This window comes from Panthera uncia (assembly GCF_023721935.1).
Source record: "Panthera uncia isolate 11264 chromosome E2 unlocalized genomic scaffold, Puncia_PCG_1.0 HiC_scaffold_19, whole genome shotgun sequence".
Taxonomy (NCBI): Eukaryota; Metazoa; Chordata; class Mammalia; order Carnivora; family Felidae; genus Panthera; species Panthera uncia.
In genome coordinates, this window is record NW_026057588.1 from 9,345,363 (window position 1) to 9,365,233 (window position 19,871).

At 50.3% G+C, this 19,871-nt stretch overlaps 1 protein-coding gene and 1 long non-coding RNA gene across 8 annotated transcripts in view; one reads left to right on the top strand and one right to left on the bottom strand.

The window, feature by feature from the left end:
• The window catches only part of ZC3H4 (zinc finger CCCH-type containing 4), a 42,108-nt gene that overhangs the window by 3,272 nt on the left and 18,965 nt on the right, over positions 1–19,871 (top strand). For 6 of the 7 annotated variants that reach the window (XM_049621079.1, XM_049621085.1, XM_049621082.1 and 3 more), the window contains 3 exons: positions 15,277–15,496; positions 15,817–15,927; positions 19,053–19,275. In XM_049621079.1, the coding sequence (XP_049477036.1) occupies positions 15,277–15,496; positions 15,817–15,927; positions 19,053–19,275 (554 nt within the window). Of the gene's footprint in view, positions 1–15,276; positions 15,497–15,816; positions 15,928–19,052; positions 19,276–19,376 lie in introns of those variants that run through there. The other variant, XM_049621086.1, reaches the window with a different exon arrangement.
• On the bottom strand, positions 682–10,153 carry LOC125915336 (uncharacterized). Its single transcript, XR_007455641.1, has 3 exons — positions 9,516–10,153; positions 5,094–5,183; positions 682–1,067 (listed from the first exon to the last, which is right to left on the bottom strand). It is a non-coding gene; the product is annotated as an uncharacterized LOC125915336 (long non-coding RNA).

A 19,871-nucleotide genomic window follows, 5' to 3' on the forward strand; every position in this document is an offset into this window, starting at 1 on the left:
CTTTAGACCAAAGTGATGCTTGAGTGAATTGATATGTTCGAATCAGGATTCTAACCCAGTTTTGAGCCCTTTTAGACTTGCACATCCTTTCGATCTTTAATTTTTTTTAATTTGTCGTACACAGTTTTGTCAAAAAAAAAAAAAAAAGAGCGTTACTGTAACATGACAAAAACTTATGTAAAAGGCCCATATGTTTTCAAGCCCTTGGTATCCCTCTCTCCCTATCGGTCCATTGCTTTGTCTCCAGCATTCATCTTTGAAGAAAGTGGACACTTCAGAGGTCCATTTCTAGGAGACGAGGTTAAAACTGAATTTGGTTTATGATCCCTGTATTTGAGTTAATGTGCTCCCTCCCTCCCCCCCGCCCCTCCCCCCTCCCCCAAAGATTGTGGTTCAAGTAGATCCAATTTTCTCATTTTACTCCAATGTCTCTTATGGTGATGGACGTTTAAATTAAGCAAGTCATTTGTAAAGTACTGTTTAAGCACCAAATCTGTAAAGTGTCAACCCCCAGTCTCCTCTCCCCGTCTCCACTGTTGTTCCCTTTGTTCGAAAGCACATGCCTGACCGTGAAAAGTTGATGCAAACGTGTTACATGCCCAGTCATGGTGGAGAGAACACTTCCTCCGGCCCCCAGTCCTCCCTCTCCTACACATACAAGGAAAAAAACGGCAACAGAAATGACTTGCAGAACCAAACACTTGTACTTCCGATGTGTTTTACAAGCATAAGTTCCGTTAAAAGACAAAACACGTTGAAGTTCCATTTTCCCTCTTGGCCCCAGTTTTGGTCCCTGATGTACTTTGGTCGAGAAAACTTTTTAACACACGGCCCTTTTCCCCTCTGAAAGGTCCTGTTTACCTTTTTTTTTTTGTTTGTTTTTTTCCATTCTTAGGGGGAAAAAAACGTTCACTTACGTTGGGATAAGGAAAAGGTAACTGCAGTTCAGTGGGCCATTTGTCTTAGTCTTCCTCTCAAAATACTCACAACGTAACTGCTGTGAAGTGGTGATGTTAGGTATGTAAAATCAGTTGTGGGAGGAAGAAGTGTCCACACTGTACAATATCCTGCAAAAAAAAAAAAAAAAAGTCTCAAGCACGAACTGAACACACTCTCTCCAGTGCGCAGGGTCAGCTGAAAATGAACTGCCTTTATTTGAAGTTTTCCATCCTTGGTGAAATTCCTTCTCCAGGAGCCAGATTCAGCAACTGGCTGCTCACAGACGAAAACTTTCCAAGTTTCGAGGGCAACTGAGTTGTAGAAGGATGCTTGTTTAACTTGACTTGAAATGTTAAGGAAATGGGATTTCTTTTGTAAGTGAACATTGTAGCAGTCATTCAGTGAATTCAAAAGTATCTCCCCAAACACTTAAAAAGGACTCAGGCGTAGCAACACAAGGGTTCGGTTTTGTTTTGGTTTGGTTTTTTTCCCCCGTTCTCGAAGGAATCTCATCCATGAAAACCAAGAAGCCCCAGTAATTATGTCAAACTGTATTTCCATAGTCTTTGTTTTTGAAATGTCACAGTACTGCCTTTTTTTTTTTAACTCCCCCCAAACTGATGTACCAATACTAGTTAAAATTCAAATTAATGGATGTTGCAAAAAAAGAAAAAGGGTGTCACTCAGAATCCCTGATTTAACAGCAACTCTTAGACGCTTGCAATCTTTAAAATTGTTATATTCTCTGGGGAGAGGTTTAATCTGAAACCAAATACAAATCTCCCAGTAGAAGTACAACCAATTGTAGCCATGAAAATACGGGTATTCTGCTCATGAAACCCCTTTATTTTTTATTCTTAAATATGTTCTGCAGAAGAAAAAGACGATTCCCCAAAAGGGCTTTTCTCATTCCCGGTCTGTCCTGTCTCCCAGATAGGGTTTCGATTTGCTCAAGTTTTTGAGTTGTTGACAAGCCAGGATTTGTCAGTACAGCAAAGACACTCCTATGGCTTTTGCTTAGCCAGGAAGGCTCATCCCAAGTGGAAACTGCTTTGCGCCTGTGGAACTGAAGGCTTTCCCAGCTGTTGACTCCCTGGCAAGCTAGAGATGAATGGTCGACTCTGAGTTTGTTTCCGGCCAGTTGAATGCAGACAGTTTCATATTAAGCTGGTTTAGTAATTTGTCCTTTATTATTTATTTATTCATTTATTTATTTATTTATTTTAACGTTCTATTTATTTTTGAGAGAGAGAGAGTGTGCGAGCAGGGCAGGTACAGAGAGAGTGGAGGACAGAGGATCCGAAGCAGGCTCTGTGCCGACAGCAGAGAGCCCAATACGGGCTCCAACCCGTGAGCCGTGAGATCATGACCATGAGCCAGAGTCAGATGCTCAACGGACTGAGCCACCCAGGTGCCCTGTAATTTATCCGTTAATAATTCCTCCACCTCCGCTCTTTTCAGTCTTTTCCCTTCCCCGATAGGGGAGGAATGGATGTCTCCCTGTTGCCTTACCCATTGTTCCCTTCTGTTAACGTCATCGTGGCTATTGAGGCCCGAGGACCATCTCGTAGAAGCCAGATCCAGTTACAGCAAATACCTGGATGGTGAAAGTCGCTAATTATTCCCAAGCCTCCGGGGATAGCTTTAGGTCAAACCATATTCCGGAGAACCCAGTTTTGGTCCCTGTGGACAGAATGTGCTGGAACCAGAGTGACTGGTGCTGACCCAGGGTGGGAAGTTGAGTGACAATAATTCGGAGCAAATAGTAAGTGAAATGGCTGAGTTTCTAAGCAGGCAAGGTGCTTGCCTTTACCTTGGCAACATAGCCCCTAACACAATAGGAGAAAAGAGGCCGGTCTCTGAGGTTCCTGGTAGTTGGTATTTAATAGGTCGATTCAGGCATCGGAGGCAGGAATCAGAATAAATGATTCGAGGCCGGTTTCATAATTAACACCTAATGGAAAGAGAGGAGCAAGCTGCCTGTTCGGGTGGCTTATGATGTGCTTTCGGTTAAGGTAAAACCGGGGCTGTGTGTTTGGAGCCAGGTTTCGTTCATGGATTTGGCTCTCCAAATGTATCGGCCTCGTCTTTGCCGCGGAACTGTTCTAGTTTTGATAGTTAATGAAGATGGCAGCCTGGAAAGGCTGCACAGGGTTTTTTTCTTTTTCTTTTTTTTTTTTTTTGGGGGGGGGTGCTTTGTAACGAAAGGAGATTACACAGGCAGTTTTAAAATTTCTGACTTGATCAGTTGATGGCAGTTTGAAGACGTGGCCCCCTCGGTTGGTGTGGACTTAGTTGCATCCCACAATCGTCATTCCGATAGAATGCTTTTTTGTTCCCATACTGGATATCTACCGGGAGCATAGTTTGCTTCTCTTGGCCAAATTGCTCAGGATGGAGAATCTCTCTCTTTTTTTTTTTTTTCCCCCCCCCTTTTTTTTTTTTTTTTTTTTTTTTTTTTTTTTGGTGAATTTGTATCTGTGTGAATTGGTGACTCAGCTCCCTGTGTGTAAGGCAAGTGTTGACATCTTTTGAACATTGGAGGTGGCTACGGGATAGGAAGGAACAGTGTGGGCTCTGGAAGCAGATAAGATTGTGTCCAGGCTTGGCCATCCCTGCAGTGGGCACTGAGGCTAATGCTCTTTTCTCAGGGTCATTGCGGTCAAGCGGGCATGTACCAGACACCCACACGATGCCTAGCATTTGGCAAATCTTGGTTTCTTTATCTTCTTGCTGTCTCTGCTGCAGAAAAATTCTAAATCGAATGTATAGCCTGGTATGTAAGCGGAAGAACGAACATCTGTGTTTTTTTTGTTTCTTTTAAATGTTTTTATTTATTTTTGGAGGAGAGAGAGAGAGAGAGAGAGCGAGCATGAGCGGGGGAGGAACAGAGAGAGGGGGAGACACAGAATCCGAAGCAGGCTCCAGGCTCTAAGCTGTCAGCACAGAGCCCGATGCGGGGTTCGAACTCCCAAACTGTGAGATCATGACCCGAGCTGGAGTCAGACGCTTAACCGACTGAGCCACCCAAGCGCCCCAGAGCAACTGTGTTTTTGAGGCAAGTCCGTTTCTCTTCGCCCCTTAGGTTCCTGGCCAGCTTATTTAATTTTGAGCAGCAGATTGGGGTTGAAGCTAAGTGGAAGCCATCTTAAGGCCTTTCTGGCTTGCTCAAGGTCCTTGTTATAGATGCTGGGACGGTCTCGGCGGCTTGAGCTTATGCTGACGTCCTGCCTGCGTTCATCTTTGGCGATTAGGGTTTGAGCCTTCCTGCCACCTCAGTGGGCCTCCTGAGAACTGAGAAAGTGGGGCCGGAGCACCCCAACCCGCTGCTGACTGGTCTCGTCACCTCAGGCAAGTCCTTTACCCCCTCTAGAATCTCTGACAGACGAGCAAGGCCCGTCCCAGCTCCCAAGATTCTCCTCGCCCCTTGGGAGTTTGGCTGAGTCAGTAAAGGTTTTTGTTCATTCAGCAGTCAGGCCCGTACCGTGCTTTGCTTGGAGCAGAAAAGTTTTCAGGGTGTGCAAGGAGCTCTTCTCTCTGGAGGACTTTATTTAGATTTGAGCTAAGCTTGTTCCTACCTTTGCCCGGCCTCAAATTTCCTTCCCATGTCTGACACCTGCGGCTTCTGGCCACCATAGGGGTTGCTGCTGCTGTGGCAGCTCTGGAGACCCAACTGCAAAGGGGGTGCCTTAAAAATGAATTGCGAGGTTAGGCTGAGTGGTTAGATCCCAGGTGGATCTGTCAGTCAGCTGAGCATCTGGTTCCTTTGTCCCTGTTGTCTCTGTCCGATGGTCCCCAGAAACCATAAACTCCTGGAAGTTTAAAGCTTAGTACTGCGTGGATTCCGTTTGTTCCCTTTAAACGTGTCTTGATCCTCTTCTGGTAGAGGGATGGTGGGGAGTGGTGGACCGCGTGGACGTGGGGTCAGGCCGACTGTATGTGACCTGTGAGTCATTGACTGCTAGTCTCCCCAAATGTGTGACAGTGCCTCGTGTGAAGGTCAAAGATTACCTCCCTGGTTCCTGCTGAGTGCTTCCCATGTGCTAGCTCGCCCCAGGCCTGTGCTGAGAATTTGAAACAAATGAAGTCACTTGTCCAAGGTCACAGAGCTGGGTGTGGAGGCAGAGGTAGAATCCCGGGCCCAAATCCCGTACCTATATGCTGTCGTGGGGCCTATACGATGTTTTCAAACTGCAGTGTGCAGCCATTAGCAGGATATGAAGTCCCATTTATTGATTTGTCTCCTGCATTTGAAAAACAAAGGAATGAAACAGGGTAGAAAAGGCAGAGTACAGTGGAGTTTAAGAGCCACTTTGTAAAACTTCAGAGAAACACATAAAGGAGATGTGGGTCAAGGTCAAAGCTGAAAAGCTACTGCTGGGAGGACGGGTGGACAGTCTGTGGCTCTACAAGATCCAAGCCTGCCCACTTGGCTTATTTTTTTTCTCCCCCCTAAGTAAAGTTTTATTGGAACATAGCCACGGCCATTAATTTATAAGGTCAGTGCTGCTTTTGCACTAAACCTCAGAGTTGCCATAAAGGTACAGAGAACTGTACGGCCTGCAAAGCCTACGGTATTTATTCTTGGGCCCTTTAAAAAAAAATTTTTTTTTTTATTTAGGTAATCTCTACCTCGGACGTGGGGCTTGAACTCAGTGACCCCAAGATCAAGAGTTGTATGCTCTTCTGGCTGAGCCAGCCAGGCAACCCCACATTTTGGGCCTTTAAAGAAGAAGGTGGCTGGTCCCTACCTGCACAGGAGCCATCGTTGTCTTTGTTGTGGCAGAGGTGGTGGGAGAGAGTGGAAGGGAAGTGTAGGTATTCCCTTAAAAGTTGGCCCCAAAGACGCCTGGCTGGCTGTCAGTAGAGCGTGCAGCTCTTGATCTCAGGGTGATGAATTCTATCCCTACTTTGAATGTAGAGAATACTTTAAAAAAAAAAGGGGGGGGGCGCCTGGGTGGCTCCGTCGGTTAAGCGTCCGGCTTCGGCTCAGGTCACGATCTCGCGGTCCGTGAGTTCGAGCCCCGCGTCGGGCTCTGTGCTGACGGCTCAGAGCCCGGAGCCCGTTTCCGATTCTGTGTCTCCCTCTCTCTCTGCCCCTCCCCCGTTCATGCTCTGTCTCTCTCTCTCTCAAAAATAAATAAACGTTAAAAAAAAAAAATTAAAAAAAAAAGTTGGCCTCAGAGAGTGGGGACCCTCCATGACCTGGCCCGTTGTTTCACTCCTTCCAGTGCATGTAGAGGCCCCAGCTTGGGCTTTTGAACCTTTAAGTCAAAGAGATTTTCATTCATCGGAAGTAACGGGAGACTTCTTGAAGCCAGCGGGGAAGTGGATTGCAGCTAACACGTCCCTGTTAGGGCCCAACCCAAGGGAGCTGGGCCCAGACATGAGTGTCACTTGGCTAAATGTCCATTGCAGGTGGCTTGGGTTGTTGCCCTCCTCATTTTCCTAACAGACACCAGGGCTTAGGTTTCCTTGGGATTTCAGGCCCTGCCATTGCATGGAAAGCCAGAGCAGTCCCGGGAACCATAGCTTCTTGCCAGGGGAGGTGGGCCGCATCCCTGGGGGGTGCTGACTGGTGGCCCCTTTCACGTCGGTCGATGCATCACGTACGGGCTTTTGTCGCTCTCTGGCCTATCAGGAAGCCCTTGATAGACGCTCGGTGAATGAGTTTTTGATTAAAGACAACCCCTCGATTACCTCATTGGAGTTTTAGGTAACCCACGTTATTGCCTGTGAAAATAGTCCCGTGTCTGTGTTGACGAAACTGAGCAAGAGGGTATGGAGAGCTGAGGCCGATGCTGGGTTTGTGTAGAACATGTCGCAAGTGCTGCCCCCAGTCTGAACCTGACCCTGTGCTGGACCCTTGGAAACTCAGGTGACCGCCAGCCTCTTCTCTGTCCTCCAGGAGCCCACAGTTGACTGGAAGTTAGCAAAGAGTTGAATACAGATAATTGCAGTTGTTTTTTTTCTTCTTTTTTTAAAGTTTATTCATTTATTTTGAGAGAGAATCTCAAGCAGGCACAGAGCCCCATGTGGGGCTCAGACTCACAAACCGTGAGATCATGACTCGGGCCGAAACCAAAAGTCAGACGCTTGCCTGACTGCGCCACCCAGGCACCCCCAGATAAGTGCAGTTCTTAAGGAAATTCTTTGGTGGTGTATGAACAAGAAATCCTAGTAATCCTAGGCTAGGTTTTCTTTTAAGACGAAAATGTTAATATATTCTTTGTCTTAGTTGAATGTATGTTGAATGGAACCAAACCTATTTCCTCTGAAAAGATTCCAGACGAGCAAGAGGCTTGGTTCACAAGTTGAGTGATTTGATTTTCCTTTCTGGAATAATAGAAATTGGTCCTCCTTGGATGAGAACCAGCATCCTTCCAGCTGTCTGAAGCCTTGGTTGGCATGAGAAGGTGGTTAAGAAACTCTGTTGCTGAGAAACAGACTTCAGAGGTTCATCTGACAGGAGGAACTGGGGTCAGATGGATGCCTTTACCAAGAACAGGAGCTGTGAGGTGCCCGGTGGCTCAGTCGGCTAAGCATCTAGCTCTCGATTTCGGCTCAGGTTGCGATGTAGAGGTTCGTGGGTTCGAGCCTGGGCTGTGCACTGATAGCACGGAACCTGCTTGGGGGTGTCTGTCTGTCTGTCTGTCTCTCCCCCTTCCCTCCACACCCCCCCCACCCCCCACTCTCGAGTGCTGGCTTTCTCGCTCTCTAAATAAATAAATAAACACTAAAAAAAACCAGGAGCAGCGTTCAGAGTGAGTGGGACTGAAAAAGTAGCTGTTCAGGCGAAGGAAATGACACCGGACTCCGTGAGACTCTAGTAAGTAGGCCAGGTTTTTTCTCGATCAGCTTGTTTGAAGCTCTGCAGAAACGCTCTGCCTGAGGGGTTTGTGTGCTTGGACAAACCCTGGCGTGGATGCCGCACACCCCGGGATGAAGTGTTCCTGCTGGTGTTGCACGGCTTTGGAATTTCCTTCCCTTGGAATGATTCCCGTTGCTCTCTGTCCATCTGGGGAGAAGACCCTTTCCTTGGGGTTTTTCCAGGATTCTTTGGGCCTTTCTGTGCAAAAGTCTTTGGTGAGACTTTTGAACGTCTCATTTCCCTTTATTTGATCTTGGAAGGACTGTATTTGCCTCGTGTCTTTGCTTAAGAATGGTTTTTCCTCCTAGGCATTTGTTCTGGGCCGGGGTAGTGCTAAGCACGTGATTGACCATGGTCTCAGGAAATTCTTCCCAAGAGGATTCGGTCCTTCTCACAGGTTCTGCTTCTGTCTTCACCTCACAGTTGAAACCTGGACACAGACCTCGCCCAATACCTTAATACCTCGCTTTGGTGTTTCTTGGAATGCTGTTTCCTTTGGTCGGTTTTCTGTACATCTGTCTTCTTTTTGCCAGCGCCGTTATAAATTTCGGGGAGGGGTTTTGGCGGTTGGCCTGTTGAGTTAATTATTCTCTTCCAGATGATTTCTAATTCTCCAGGCTCGAGGTTGAGAGTTGGGCCCGGAGTCAGAGAATCCAGGACTTGTTCCAGTTTTGCTCTGTGCTGTGACCTTGTAGGCAAATATCTTCTCCTCCCTGAGCCTCTGTGAAATGGGGGTGCCGATGACTCACGACCAACGTGGGTCTGCTACCGCGTTTCAGTGAGAGATGAGTGGATGTGAACTCAGCAGTCTGGTGCCTGGCATGGAAGTCGGCTGCTGCAGGATGTTTGTCACGAATACTTCTCGCTGCTTTCGGTGTATAAGACGCTGGGGTATCCTGGCAGGTTTTGTCGTTGAGGAAATCAGGGCCCTCCTCCCCAACCCCAGACTCCAGCTCTCTGCCTTCCTCGATAACCTCTCCTCAACTTGTTGAGGCGGTCCCCACTCAGGGCATCTTTTTTTCTTAACTTACAGAAATTTTCTAGCATTTTCGTTAGAAGAGAAAAGCCATCATCTGCACATCACCTGGTTTCACAGTTATCTACATTTTGCCAATTTTGGTTCATCTCACTACATCCCCCATCTGCCTTGCGTATTTTTTTTAATGTTTGTTTATTTTTGAGAGAGAGAGAGAGCACGTGTGCGTGCAGGTGGGGGAGGGGCAGAGAGAGAGGGAGACACAGAATCCAAAGCAGACTCTAGGCTCTGAGCTGTCAGCACAGATCCTGACGTGGGGCTTGAACCCATGAACCACAAGATATGACCTGAGCTGAAGTCAGATGCGTAACTGACTGAGCCACCCAGGCGCCCCTGCCTTGTGTATTTTAAAGCAGATCCCAGATTTCACGTCATTTGACCTGCAGATTCTTTAGTGTGTATCTGTAACTTGAAGATTTTTAAAAATTATTACATTTATTTACTTATTTCCTTATTTATTGTAAAGTAGGCTTCACGCTCAGTGCGGAGTGCAACACAGGGCTTGAACTCAAGACCCTGGAGTCAAGACCTGAGCTGAGATCAAGAGTCCGGTGCTTAGCTGACTGAGCCACCGAGGTGCCCCAACGATTTTTTTTTTTTTTTAACGTAACCGCAAAGCTATAATCCTATGTAACAAAATTGACAATAACTACTTAATATTTCAAATACCCATTCCAAGTGCAGATTTCTCCATTTCCATTGGAGAAATTGACTTCTGGCTGTAGGTGCGTTCCCATCCGGGTCTCAGCACCGGACCGGCTCTTCTGCTCACGTTGAAGTGAGGGGTTCAGGGTGCTGGCGATCGGGCTTCTCGTGTCCCATGGTTGGTTTGCGCTTGGCTGCTCGGGTGGGGTGTTGTCTGTCACGTGGGCACGTTACCGTGGAGGTGGCGCGATGTCACAGTCTGTTGTGACACCACGTGAGAATGTTGAGGGGAAGGGAGACATAGAGCCCATTTGCTCTTGAGTTCTGGTCGATAAACCTAGGTAGTAAGGACACTGAAAACCATGTGCGAGGCCCAGAGGTTTATTTCAAGAATTTCCTGCCTCTGAAAATCCCTCAGTGAGGTGCCCCCCACCCCCCCGAGGCTCCTTCACCTCGTCGGAAAGCGAGGGAAAGCCTCTGTGCCTTCGCTCCCAGTAAACAACTGTCCCACACGGTCGGATTTGGGGACTTCGGCAGTTAGGCCTGTCGTTAACCATTTGAAGAGGCAGAGCCTCCCCGTAATTTTTGTAGTTTTGTCCCTAGTTAATGGGTCATTCCGAGCCTACCCAGGCAATTTGTTGAGCGTTTGGGCAGTTAATGGTCATAACCCTGACCTTCACATTAACCTAGCCGCCTCTTGTCAAGGGCTCTCATGATCTTCAGGTAACAGCCACTGCTCCCGTGAGTGTCCACCTTTTGTTTTTTTCGCCCCCACCCCATTCTCTTTTTTTGCAAACCAGATCGATCCACAAACCCGGGCCCCTTTCAGTTTCATTCCAGCTCTCTTGTCCAGAGAATTTCCATGTCGGGAAGCTTTGTTGTTTTTAAGGGGCCTTTGTCCCTTCTTCCTGGGGCTCAGCTCTCCCTGTGCCTTTCCCTCCTGGTCACCCACTCGGTTACTTCCTCTTACCAGCTGGATTAGAGCAGAGGAAGGGGACGTGTTGATTTGTCAGTTTTGTCAGCAGGGTTTGTCGGGAGAGGATAGCGCGCACTCGGTCCGGCCAAGTGTAGCGGGAACTTGTTGGCCAGCGGTCAGCAGCGACCCCCGAGGGGAGTTGGCTGAAGCTTCTCCGTACAGAAAGTGCTTCCTGATGAGCACCCCGGCCAGTTTAGGGGTTATCCTTAAATCTGGTAGCTGCTTTTTGTCTGGTACTTTGTGCCTTTCTCACGTCAAGGGCTTTATCCACATTAATCTCATTTAACCTTAACCACCCTGGTAGGTACTACAGTCACCCCATTCCACAGGTGAGAAAACCAAGGCGCTAAGTTACGCGTACCAAGAGCGTGAGAAGCGGAGCTGGTGGTTGGTCACTTGGCCTGCAGAAAGCGGCCCCGTGCCCCACCCCGCCAGCCTACTTTGAAGCCATGGGATTGCTTGACTGAGTGCTGTTTTTGCCAAGCCCGTGGTGTGTGTTGAATTCGGCACGCTCCTGTGCCCTGTGGAGTGGCCAAATAGGCATTCCTTAGAATGGGCACCCAGATCTAGTCTTTGACCCGAGAGGGAGGAGCTGGCTGTCACCAGCTCTGTGAGTGGGAATTTAAATGCCCTGGAAGCTTAGTGCGGGAGGCACGAGACAGATCTGACCCTCGGCAAGCCGGTGGCTTCTTCCCGTTCCCTCCTGGACACCCGTTCCAAGTCAGTCCCCCAGCTTGGTCGGTTGCCTGTCCCCGATGGCCCCGGCGGGCCGACCCTGGCGCGGCCATCCTGGGACATTGCCAGTCCGGGCTCTGGGAATAAGGTCGTCCCTGCTCAGACTGACGCCTCAGGCTTTCTCCTGCTTACTGGTCTCAAGAGGGCTTGGCAGGTCTAGATTGAAATGATTAGCGCAGTGGGGCTTCCCCCACTTTTCTCGAGGGATTATGTCACAGTCTATTAGGCAAGCTCCCTCGGTATTTAATCCCACTCTGACATGGGCTTTGCTGGCAGTCTGTGAGGTGGCACCACTGAAGCCTGGCTGCCGTTCCTGGAGCCTGCTTTTGTGCCGGCGTCCGTGGTCCCCGGGGATTTCTGCCCCTGTCCCGGCTGGTTCGCTTTTCTTGGTTTTTGTTCTTTCCCCTTATAAGGAAGACAGACCCCGTGTTCATACAGCAGTTAAGCTGGGAATTTCCTGTGTTATCAGAGGGCACCCCCTCAGGTGACCAGAGGTTAGCCCAGGGCTCCGAGAAGTTTGAGAGCACAGCATGGCCAGATGGCACTGAGGACGCACAGTGGGCACTGGAGGGTCACCGGCCTGGTGTCCCTTCCAGTCTCCCATTTTCCCTTCGTAAGTCGCCAGCAGGTTTTTTGTTTCTGTTTTTTAAATACTGTTTGTCAGTTTTCCCCAAGTCCGTGTAAAGAAACAAAGTTCTAAGTATTCGTGACCCATTTAGTAAAAAGTTGCGGGGTAGATTCTCACTGAGCCCAGATACCCCGGAGGTGTTCATACAGGTAATGCAGAGCCCCGCTTTGGCTGAAAGTCTTTGGAGGGTGGATTTGAACACTGTGCTTCCTTGCTTTGGGAAGTCCTTCGGCATGAAAGGGCTTTCTTCAGGAATCATTCCTTTTTTTTTTTTTTTTTTTTTTTAAGTTTATTTATTTTGAGAGAGTATGTGTACGAGTGGGGGAAGGGCAGAGAGAGGGAGAGAGAGAATCCCAAGCAGTCTCTGTGCTGTCAGCACAGAGCCCGATGCTGGGCTTGAACTCCCAAACCATGAGATGAAGTTGGACACTTAACCGAAGGAGCCACCCAAGTGCCCCCTAGGAATCTTTCTTGATGGTGGTGAGGACTTTGGAGTCGCGCGGGTGGTCTTTGTAGCCAGCCCCCAGGTGTTAGGTGTAGACCCGGCCCACGTATTCAAGCAAGCTGGCTTGTGGGTGCGGGACGGGGATGGAGCCTGACCCTGACCCTGGGCAAGACCTTGGCCTGCCCTGTCATGCTGTGGGCGGAGGTAAGGGAGTGTCTGGAATGTCTGCCCTTGACAAGTCCCATCGCCTGTCCTCCCTTTGAGATCCACCTGCCTGGGAGGAGAGCGTTCAGAGCGTCTTGCCATCCCTTCCACTCTGATAGGCTTCTTCTGGCTCCATGAGGGTCTTTGGCTCTGGGAGCCTTATTTTCTTTCATCAGGGCTTCTGGGAGCCCGGGCACTTCTTGTCTTCCTGTGTCCCCTCCGTCCCCACCTGCCCTGAGATTCTGGCCCCTTTTCCAACATGTCCCTCTGAGCTTTTTCCTTTCCAGACTGTTGGTTAAGAGTGATGCGCTTTTTAGCTTTTCTTCATGGAGTACGGGCCTCCGTCCCCGCCATTCTCGGTTTGTCTCTGGGCCTTCCTCAGCTCCATTTTGTCTGTCTGTCTGTCTGTCTCCCTGTGTTTCTCCTGAGGTGTGGCGAGCTGGTCTGCCCACGGTGTTCCCAGCAGGGAGGGACATGCTGGGAGGGACATGCGTCCTGTTTGCTGCGGGAACCACACCCTGGCGTGGGCCGTCGTTCCAGGCAGCAGGGAGCCCGCCGAAACCAGTTTCCCCAGTCGGGTGGCACTTTTACTGTGGGCAAGGCCACTCCAGCCGAGGCAGCTTCGTCCCACACCCCGTTCTGTGGGCCGCACCCAAGCCCAAGCCGGAAGGTGCCTCACTTGTCAGGAATGCCGGCTCCTCCCCGCTTTACTCTGCATCTTTCTGCGGGGCTTCCCCCCACCCCCCACCCCCCACCCTGGCGATTTGCAAGGAGACAACCCGAGACGCACGTCGTCGTCGGTCACCTCCCTGACTTGTTTCCTTTGAAACATCTGAACAAATTTTTTGTGTCCCGCGTTGTGTGTGAGAGAGCTGCCCTTGACCTCCGCCGGGCTGTCCGTGGGGTTGGGGCCGCTTGGGTTTTAAGCTGACCTGACCACTTTGAATGGGGAATGAGAGTTAAGAGAGGCTCCTTGACATTTGGGGAGCAGCGCCACCCGGGGCGGACAAAGGGGGTTGCGTGAGTGAAAGGACGTGAAGGACTCTGGGAGCATCACCAGTGTGGTGTTTGTCTACAAAGCCCCGTAGAACCTGCGGGGGCTCTGGGGGCAGGCTTGTTCCCACTCTGACCCCGGGCCCGTCTGGGCAGCAAGGTCTTTTCTGCCTGGATTAGATCCTTTCACGGTTAGCCTTTCGGATCCTGGGTTCATTACGCCCCTGTTTATGTTCTCTTCGTTCTCTTCTGGGGTCCTAGTTTTAATGGAGAAGAAAGGAATTTTTTCTCTTCTCACACACGCTCTTCCATGGTCATGCATGAGGAACGGTGGGAGCTTTTAAAAAAGATTTGCGGAATTTATTTTATTTTTATTTTTATTTATTTATTTTAATGAAATAGTTTTGTGGGGTTTTTTTTAATTTTTTTTTAACGTTTATTTATTTTTGAGACAGAGAGAGACAAAGCATGAACGGGGGAGGGTCAGAGAGAGGGAGACACAGAATCTGAAACAGGCTCCAGGCTCTGAGCCGTCAGCACAGAGCCTGATGCGGGGCTCGAACTCACGGACTGCGAGATCATGACCTGAGCCGAAGTCGGCCGCTTAACCGACTGAGCCACCCGGGCGCCCCTATTTTTATTTTTTAAACCAACTCCTGTACTTGTGAGAACTGTCTCTGTGGGTTTGGCCAAAAACTAGATTCTTTTTCCAGTTGCTTTCCTTCTTAACCCTATTTATCCCCTTCCCTCCTCCCCACCCTGTAGATATTTAGAATGTTCTGTGGGCGGCAACTGTCATGTTGGGAGAGTGCTTTTATTTTTGAAAGCACTAGGGATGGGGGTGATGTGGGGGCAGTGACAAAACCAGGAAATCTGTAGGAAGGGGAGCCAGAAGGGATACCGGGGGTCGGCAGCAGTGGAGTGCGGGGGACCCCACCCCGACAGTTGTTAGGAGGGGACATCAGGAGGGGTTTGGGGCCTGGGACCCTTCGCTCACCCCTTCCCCTTTCTTCACCTGCTCGGTTGCCCCCCGGCTCCCCAGCCCAGAGCTGTGCAGCCCAGGCTGTGGGTCAGACCTCTGGAGACCAGAGCTTGTCGCTGGTAGTTCTTACGGGGCTTTGGTGAAATACATTGTGTCCTCGGGCACAGCCCGAGCCTGCTTGTGGGTCGGGTCCAGGAGACCGGGGGCCGCCTCTGGTTTAGAACCACGGCCCTGTCCCCACTGTGCACAGCCACCACCCTCAGCTCACAGGACACATCCATAGGACTAGGACCAAGCCCGTGACCTCAGGCCGCTGTGCACCACTGCACTCTGGGACGGATGCTAATCCGTGTTCCCTGAGAGACAGCAGCCTCTCTGGTCAAGTAAGTCCTGGAAATGCTCTTAAAGCAGGGCTGCGCAGGCTTCTGGACGGTAAGACCTCTGGGAACTTCCATTAGAGCATTAAGCACTGTGATGCCCCAAGGTGGGGATTTCCTCCCCTCATTTGACCACAGAACCTTGTCGCTTTTCTTCTTTAGAATTCGAGGTCCTTGGAGCACTCTGAGAAATACTGACTTAGGGTGGTCCCCGTATCAGTGGCTGCACCTTGAAAACCCAGCGGTGTCGGGCCCCCACCCGCTGTCCCCCAGCCAGGTTACACGAGAGTGGGCGCAGTCCTTGGGGAGGGGGGCCGAGAGGCAGCGGCCCCCAGTCCTCCCGAGGAAGGCCTCGCTCTCTTCCTGTCCACCGGGGCCACCCCGCAGCCCTTGGACGTCCCGTCTCACACCCCGGCTTCATATTGGCTTTGGGATTGGTTTATAGGGAAGATGGTGAGTTGGAAGAAGGTGAACTGGAGGATGATGGGGCCGAGGAGACCCAGGACACCTCCGGAGGGCCCGAGAGGAGCCGGAAGGAAAAGGGGGAGAAGCACCATAGCGATTCGGACGAGGAGAAGTCTCACCGGAGACTGAAGCGGAAGCGGAAGAAAGAGAGGGAGAAGGAGAAGAGGAGGTCGAAGAAGAGGAGGAAATCCAAGCACAAAGTAGGTCTGGGAGGGTGCCCCGGGGCCGGGCTGCGTGCACCGGGCCGGAGCGGAGCCCTGGGGGCCGAGCTCGCCTCGGAGGCCAGAGGGCACGCGTAATAGCACGCGTAATAGTGGTGCTTATTCTTTCCCCAAATTGGATAAACAGTTTTATTTTTCTTTAAAGAGTCAGTGGCTCATGCTCCGTTGCCACTAAATGCCCTTAGGTGAGGTGTTTGGCAGGGAGCGCTGGGCCCTTCCGGCACATTCCGGCAGCGTCTGTCCCTGAGCTGACACTGCCCGCAGCGGAATCACTAAGTCCGTTTCTTCTGCCACTGCAGCGCCACGCTTCTTCCAGTGATGACTTCTCGGACTTTTCAGATGACTCGGATTTCAGCCCCAGCGAGAAGGGGCACCGCAAGTACAGAGAGTACAGCCCCCCGTATGCACCGGTGAGTATCTGCCTCGCAGGGGCCCCCGCGGAGCCGGGTAAACCGCCCTTGTTTGCTAAGCACTTGCTGCCTGCTGGGCATTCTTGCACCGCGTGTTACGTGGGTTTTAAGCCTGCAAGATGAGATACTGTTTTTATCCCCGTTTTACAGGTGAGGAAAACAGAGCTGGGAAACCAGCTAGGTGGCAGCCGTGTAGTGTAGGAGCTGGGGTTCGAGCCCGGTCAGTGGCTGATCTCCATTAGCCATCCTAAGACAGGACTCAGGATGTCCCCGTCCCCCAGAAATCTGCTGATTTACCCTTGGTGTAGCTGACCGTTGTCCACCATTGAGAAATGACCTGTTGTGGAAAATTGGAGCAAATTATCTCAAGGGCCGTAGAGTCAGAAGTCAGATGTTTATCCTGTTATAACACGGAGCTTAAACGGGCATTTAAATTATTTGTTTGGTTTCTGTACTGTTTTTTCTCCCCAGCAGAATCGGTAAGAAAAATTGATGTAGATTTTCAAGTTTTGATGAAAAATGCTTTTAAAGTTAGTAGCTTTAAAATACATCCCTGTGTCCCATGACTCAGCATCATCTGTCCTAACGAATAATTCAATCATATAATGTTATACTTGACGTTGATATGCTAGCAGAGATTCAGACTTTCAACCTGAGGCAAGAAATGGAGGGCACACCACAGCTTCGATTAGGAACTAGAGTTTGAGGCTTTTTTTTTTTTTTTTTAAGATTTTATATTTAAGTAATCTCTACCCCCCCATGGGGATCGAATTCAACAACCCCGAGATCGAGAGTCACACGTGCCACTCACTGAGCCAGCCGGGCATCTGGGATTGAGGGATTTTAAGGTCTGCTAATGTAGTCCTATGTGTCTATATACTTACGTTCTGTATTTTCTCATAACGAGTGTGGATTTTTTATTTTTTTAAATTACTTGTTTACGTAGGCTTCACACCCAGCACGGAGCCCAACGTGGGGCTTGAACTCATGACCCTGAGATCAAGACCTGAGTTTGAGCTCAAGAATTGGATACTTAACCGACTGAGCCACTCAGGCGCCCCACGAGTGTGGGTCTTTTAAATTAATATAGATTGTTTCTTAGAATAGTTTTAGGTTTGTAGAAAATTGAGCAGATGCCTTAAATGTTTATTTACTTTTTTTTTTTAATTTTTTTTTTTAACGTTTATTTATTTTTGAGACAGAGACAGAGCATGAACGGGGGAGGGGCAGAGAGAGAGGGAGACACAGAATCGGAAGCAAGCTCCAGGCTCTGAGCCATCAGCCCAGAGCCCGACGCGGGGCTCAAACTCACGGACTGCGAGATCGTGACCTGAGTCGAAGTCGGACGCCCAACCAGGCGCCCCAATGTTTATTTACTTTTGAGAGAGAGAGAGACAGAGCATGAATGGGGGGGGGGTGGTGGAGAGGGAGGGAGACACAGAATCTGAAGCAGGCTTCAGGCCCTGAGCTGCCAGCACAGAGCTCGATCGATGCGGGACTTGAACTCACGAGTTGTGAGATCATGACCTGAGCTGAAGTCGGAAGCTTAACCTGAGCCACCCACGTGTCCCTCTCCTGTTAACGCTTTACGTTATTATGGTACATTTGTTGTAATTGATGAGCCAGTATTGATGCATGGCTATTAATCAAAGCTTATGGTTATACTAAGGTTCCCTCCTCTGTGTTTTACAGTTCTTTTGCTTTCGACAAATGCTCATGTTATGTATTCACCATACACTATCATATAAAATAGTTTCAGTTCCCTAAAAATCCCCTGTGCCTTACCCCCTCCCTCCTCCCTGAGCCTCTGGCAACCCATAGTCTTTTTCTGTCTCTGTTGTGTTGCCTTTTCCAGAATGTCAGAGAGCTGGACTCCTACAGCGTATAATTTTTTCGGATCAGTTTCTTTTACTTAACAGTATGTGTTTGTGGTTTTCCCATGTCTTTCCGTAGCCCCGTGGTTCATCTCTTTTAACCAATGAATAATACTCCATTGTCTGGATGGACCCCAGTTTGTTTATTTGTTTACTAAAGGCCGTCTTGGTGCTTTCCATTTGTGTGTGTGTGTGTGTGTGTGTGTGTGTGTGTGTGTCTGTCTGTCTGTGTGTGTCTGTCTCTAACTTCATCCGGTATCTCTTTGCACTAACACAGTTTGGAAAACATCATTTAATAGCTTTCTAGTTTGGTTGCCAAGTAGATTATTAATTGAATTCCAAGGCCCCAAGAAAATGTTGACCAAGGAGCACCCCTCTTGGGGGTGCCTGGCTGGCCCTGTGGGTGGAGCGTGCGACTCTTGATCTCCAGGTTAAGTTCGAGCCCCGTGTTGGGTGTAGAGATTACTTTTATTTATTTATTTACTTATTTACTTACTTATTATTATTTTTTAAATATTCATTTTTGAGAGAGCAGGGGGAGGGGGGCAGAGAAAAAGGGAGACAGAGGACCTGAAGTGGGCCCTGTGTCGACAGCAGAGCCTGATGTGGGGCTGGAACTCACAAGCCGAAGTCTGCCGTTGAACCGACTGAGCCACCCCGGCGTCCCTAGACGGCATCCCCTAGACGGCGTCCCCTATAAATAAATAGATGGATAGATAGGTAGATAGATGCGGGCATCTTGGTGGCTCAGTCGGTTCAGCGGCAGACTCTTGATTTCAGCTCAGGTCATGATTTCAGTTTTGTGAGTTTGAGCCTCATGTCGGGCTCTGTGCTGACAGCACAGAGCCTGCCTTGGGATTTTCTCTCTCTGCTCCTCCCCTACTTGCTCTGGCTCTCAAAGTAAATACATAAAAAGGCGCACCCCTGTTGCCTACCAGGCCTCCTCCCCAAATGAGATTGCATATCCCTGGGCAATAGCCCTTTCTCTCCCCTCCCCAGTTCTTCAGGGATCGTGGGGTCCGTGTTTCTAAATTTTCTTTCAAGCCGTGGCTCTTTCTGAAGAACAGAAACGTCTGAGCCCACCGCCCAGCTCTCGCTCGTCTGGGAACCAGTGCCCCAAGTGCTGGGGGCTGGTGTGTCACCGCCGGGGTGGCAGAGGCCCCCAGACAGTGCATCAGTTAAGGGAACAGCGGGGATCTTGGCAGTCCGGGCCCAGGGCCCCGGGGCCGCCTCACGCCCTCTCTCCATCAGTCCCACCAGCAGTACCCCCCGTCGCACACCACGTCCCTGCCCAAGAAGGCCTACTCCAAGATGGACAGCAAAGGCTACGGCATGTACGAAGACTACGAGAACGAGCAGTACGGGGAGTACGAGGGCGACGAGGAGGAGGATATGGGCAAGGAGGACTATGACGACTTCACCAAAGAGCTGAACCAGTACCGGCGCGCGAAGGAGGGCAGCGGCCGGGGCCGAGGTGAGGCCCTGCCGCCTCTGGGGGGGCGGGGGGGAGGGGGTCTGAACAGATCCGCGGCGGGGGCTCGGGGTGCAGTGTGGGGCCCAGTGCTGCCGAGCCTCCGGTGCGGGAGGAGAGACCGGCAGTGGTTTCGGTGCAGGGGTGAGTACAGGGGAAGGGCGGGGGCTGCACACACAGGGCCCTGAGAAGAAGCCCCAGTGCTAGGCCTGTGCTTGGGACGCAGCCAGGCTGGCGGGAGGCGGGGAGACGCCCTCGCGGCTGAGGGTTGTTTTCTTCATTCACTTCCTGCTCAGCTGTGAGGAGCGAGAGAAGGGACAGCTTGTCAGATACAGGCCAGGGTAACGGACGGCTGGCTGCCCCGGCCTCCTCCTCACTCCTCCCAGCTCCTATCATCCAACAAGGTGTGCAGCCTCTGAACCTTGAACTGTGGCAGTTAGGAGGTGAGGGAGGGCGGAGCACCGGAGACCTTCTAGAACTGGCTCCTGCCTGCGAGGTTTTGCAACCCACAAGGGTTCCTGGGACCTTATAGCTCAGCAGTACTTAGCCCTAAGGCCCAGCTTATTGTTAGAGTGGCTGCTCATTCGTTTTCTTGGCAA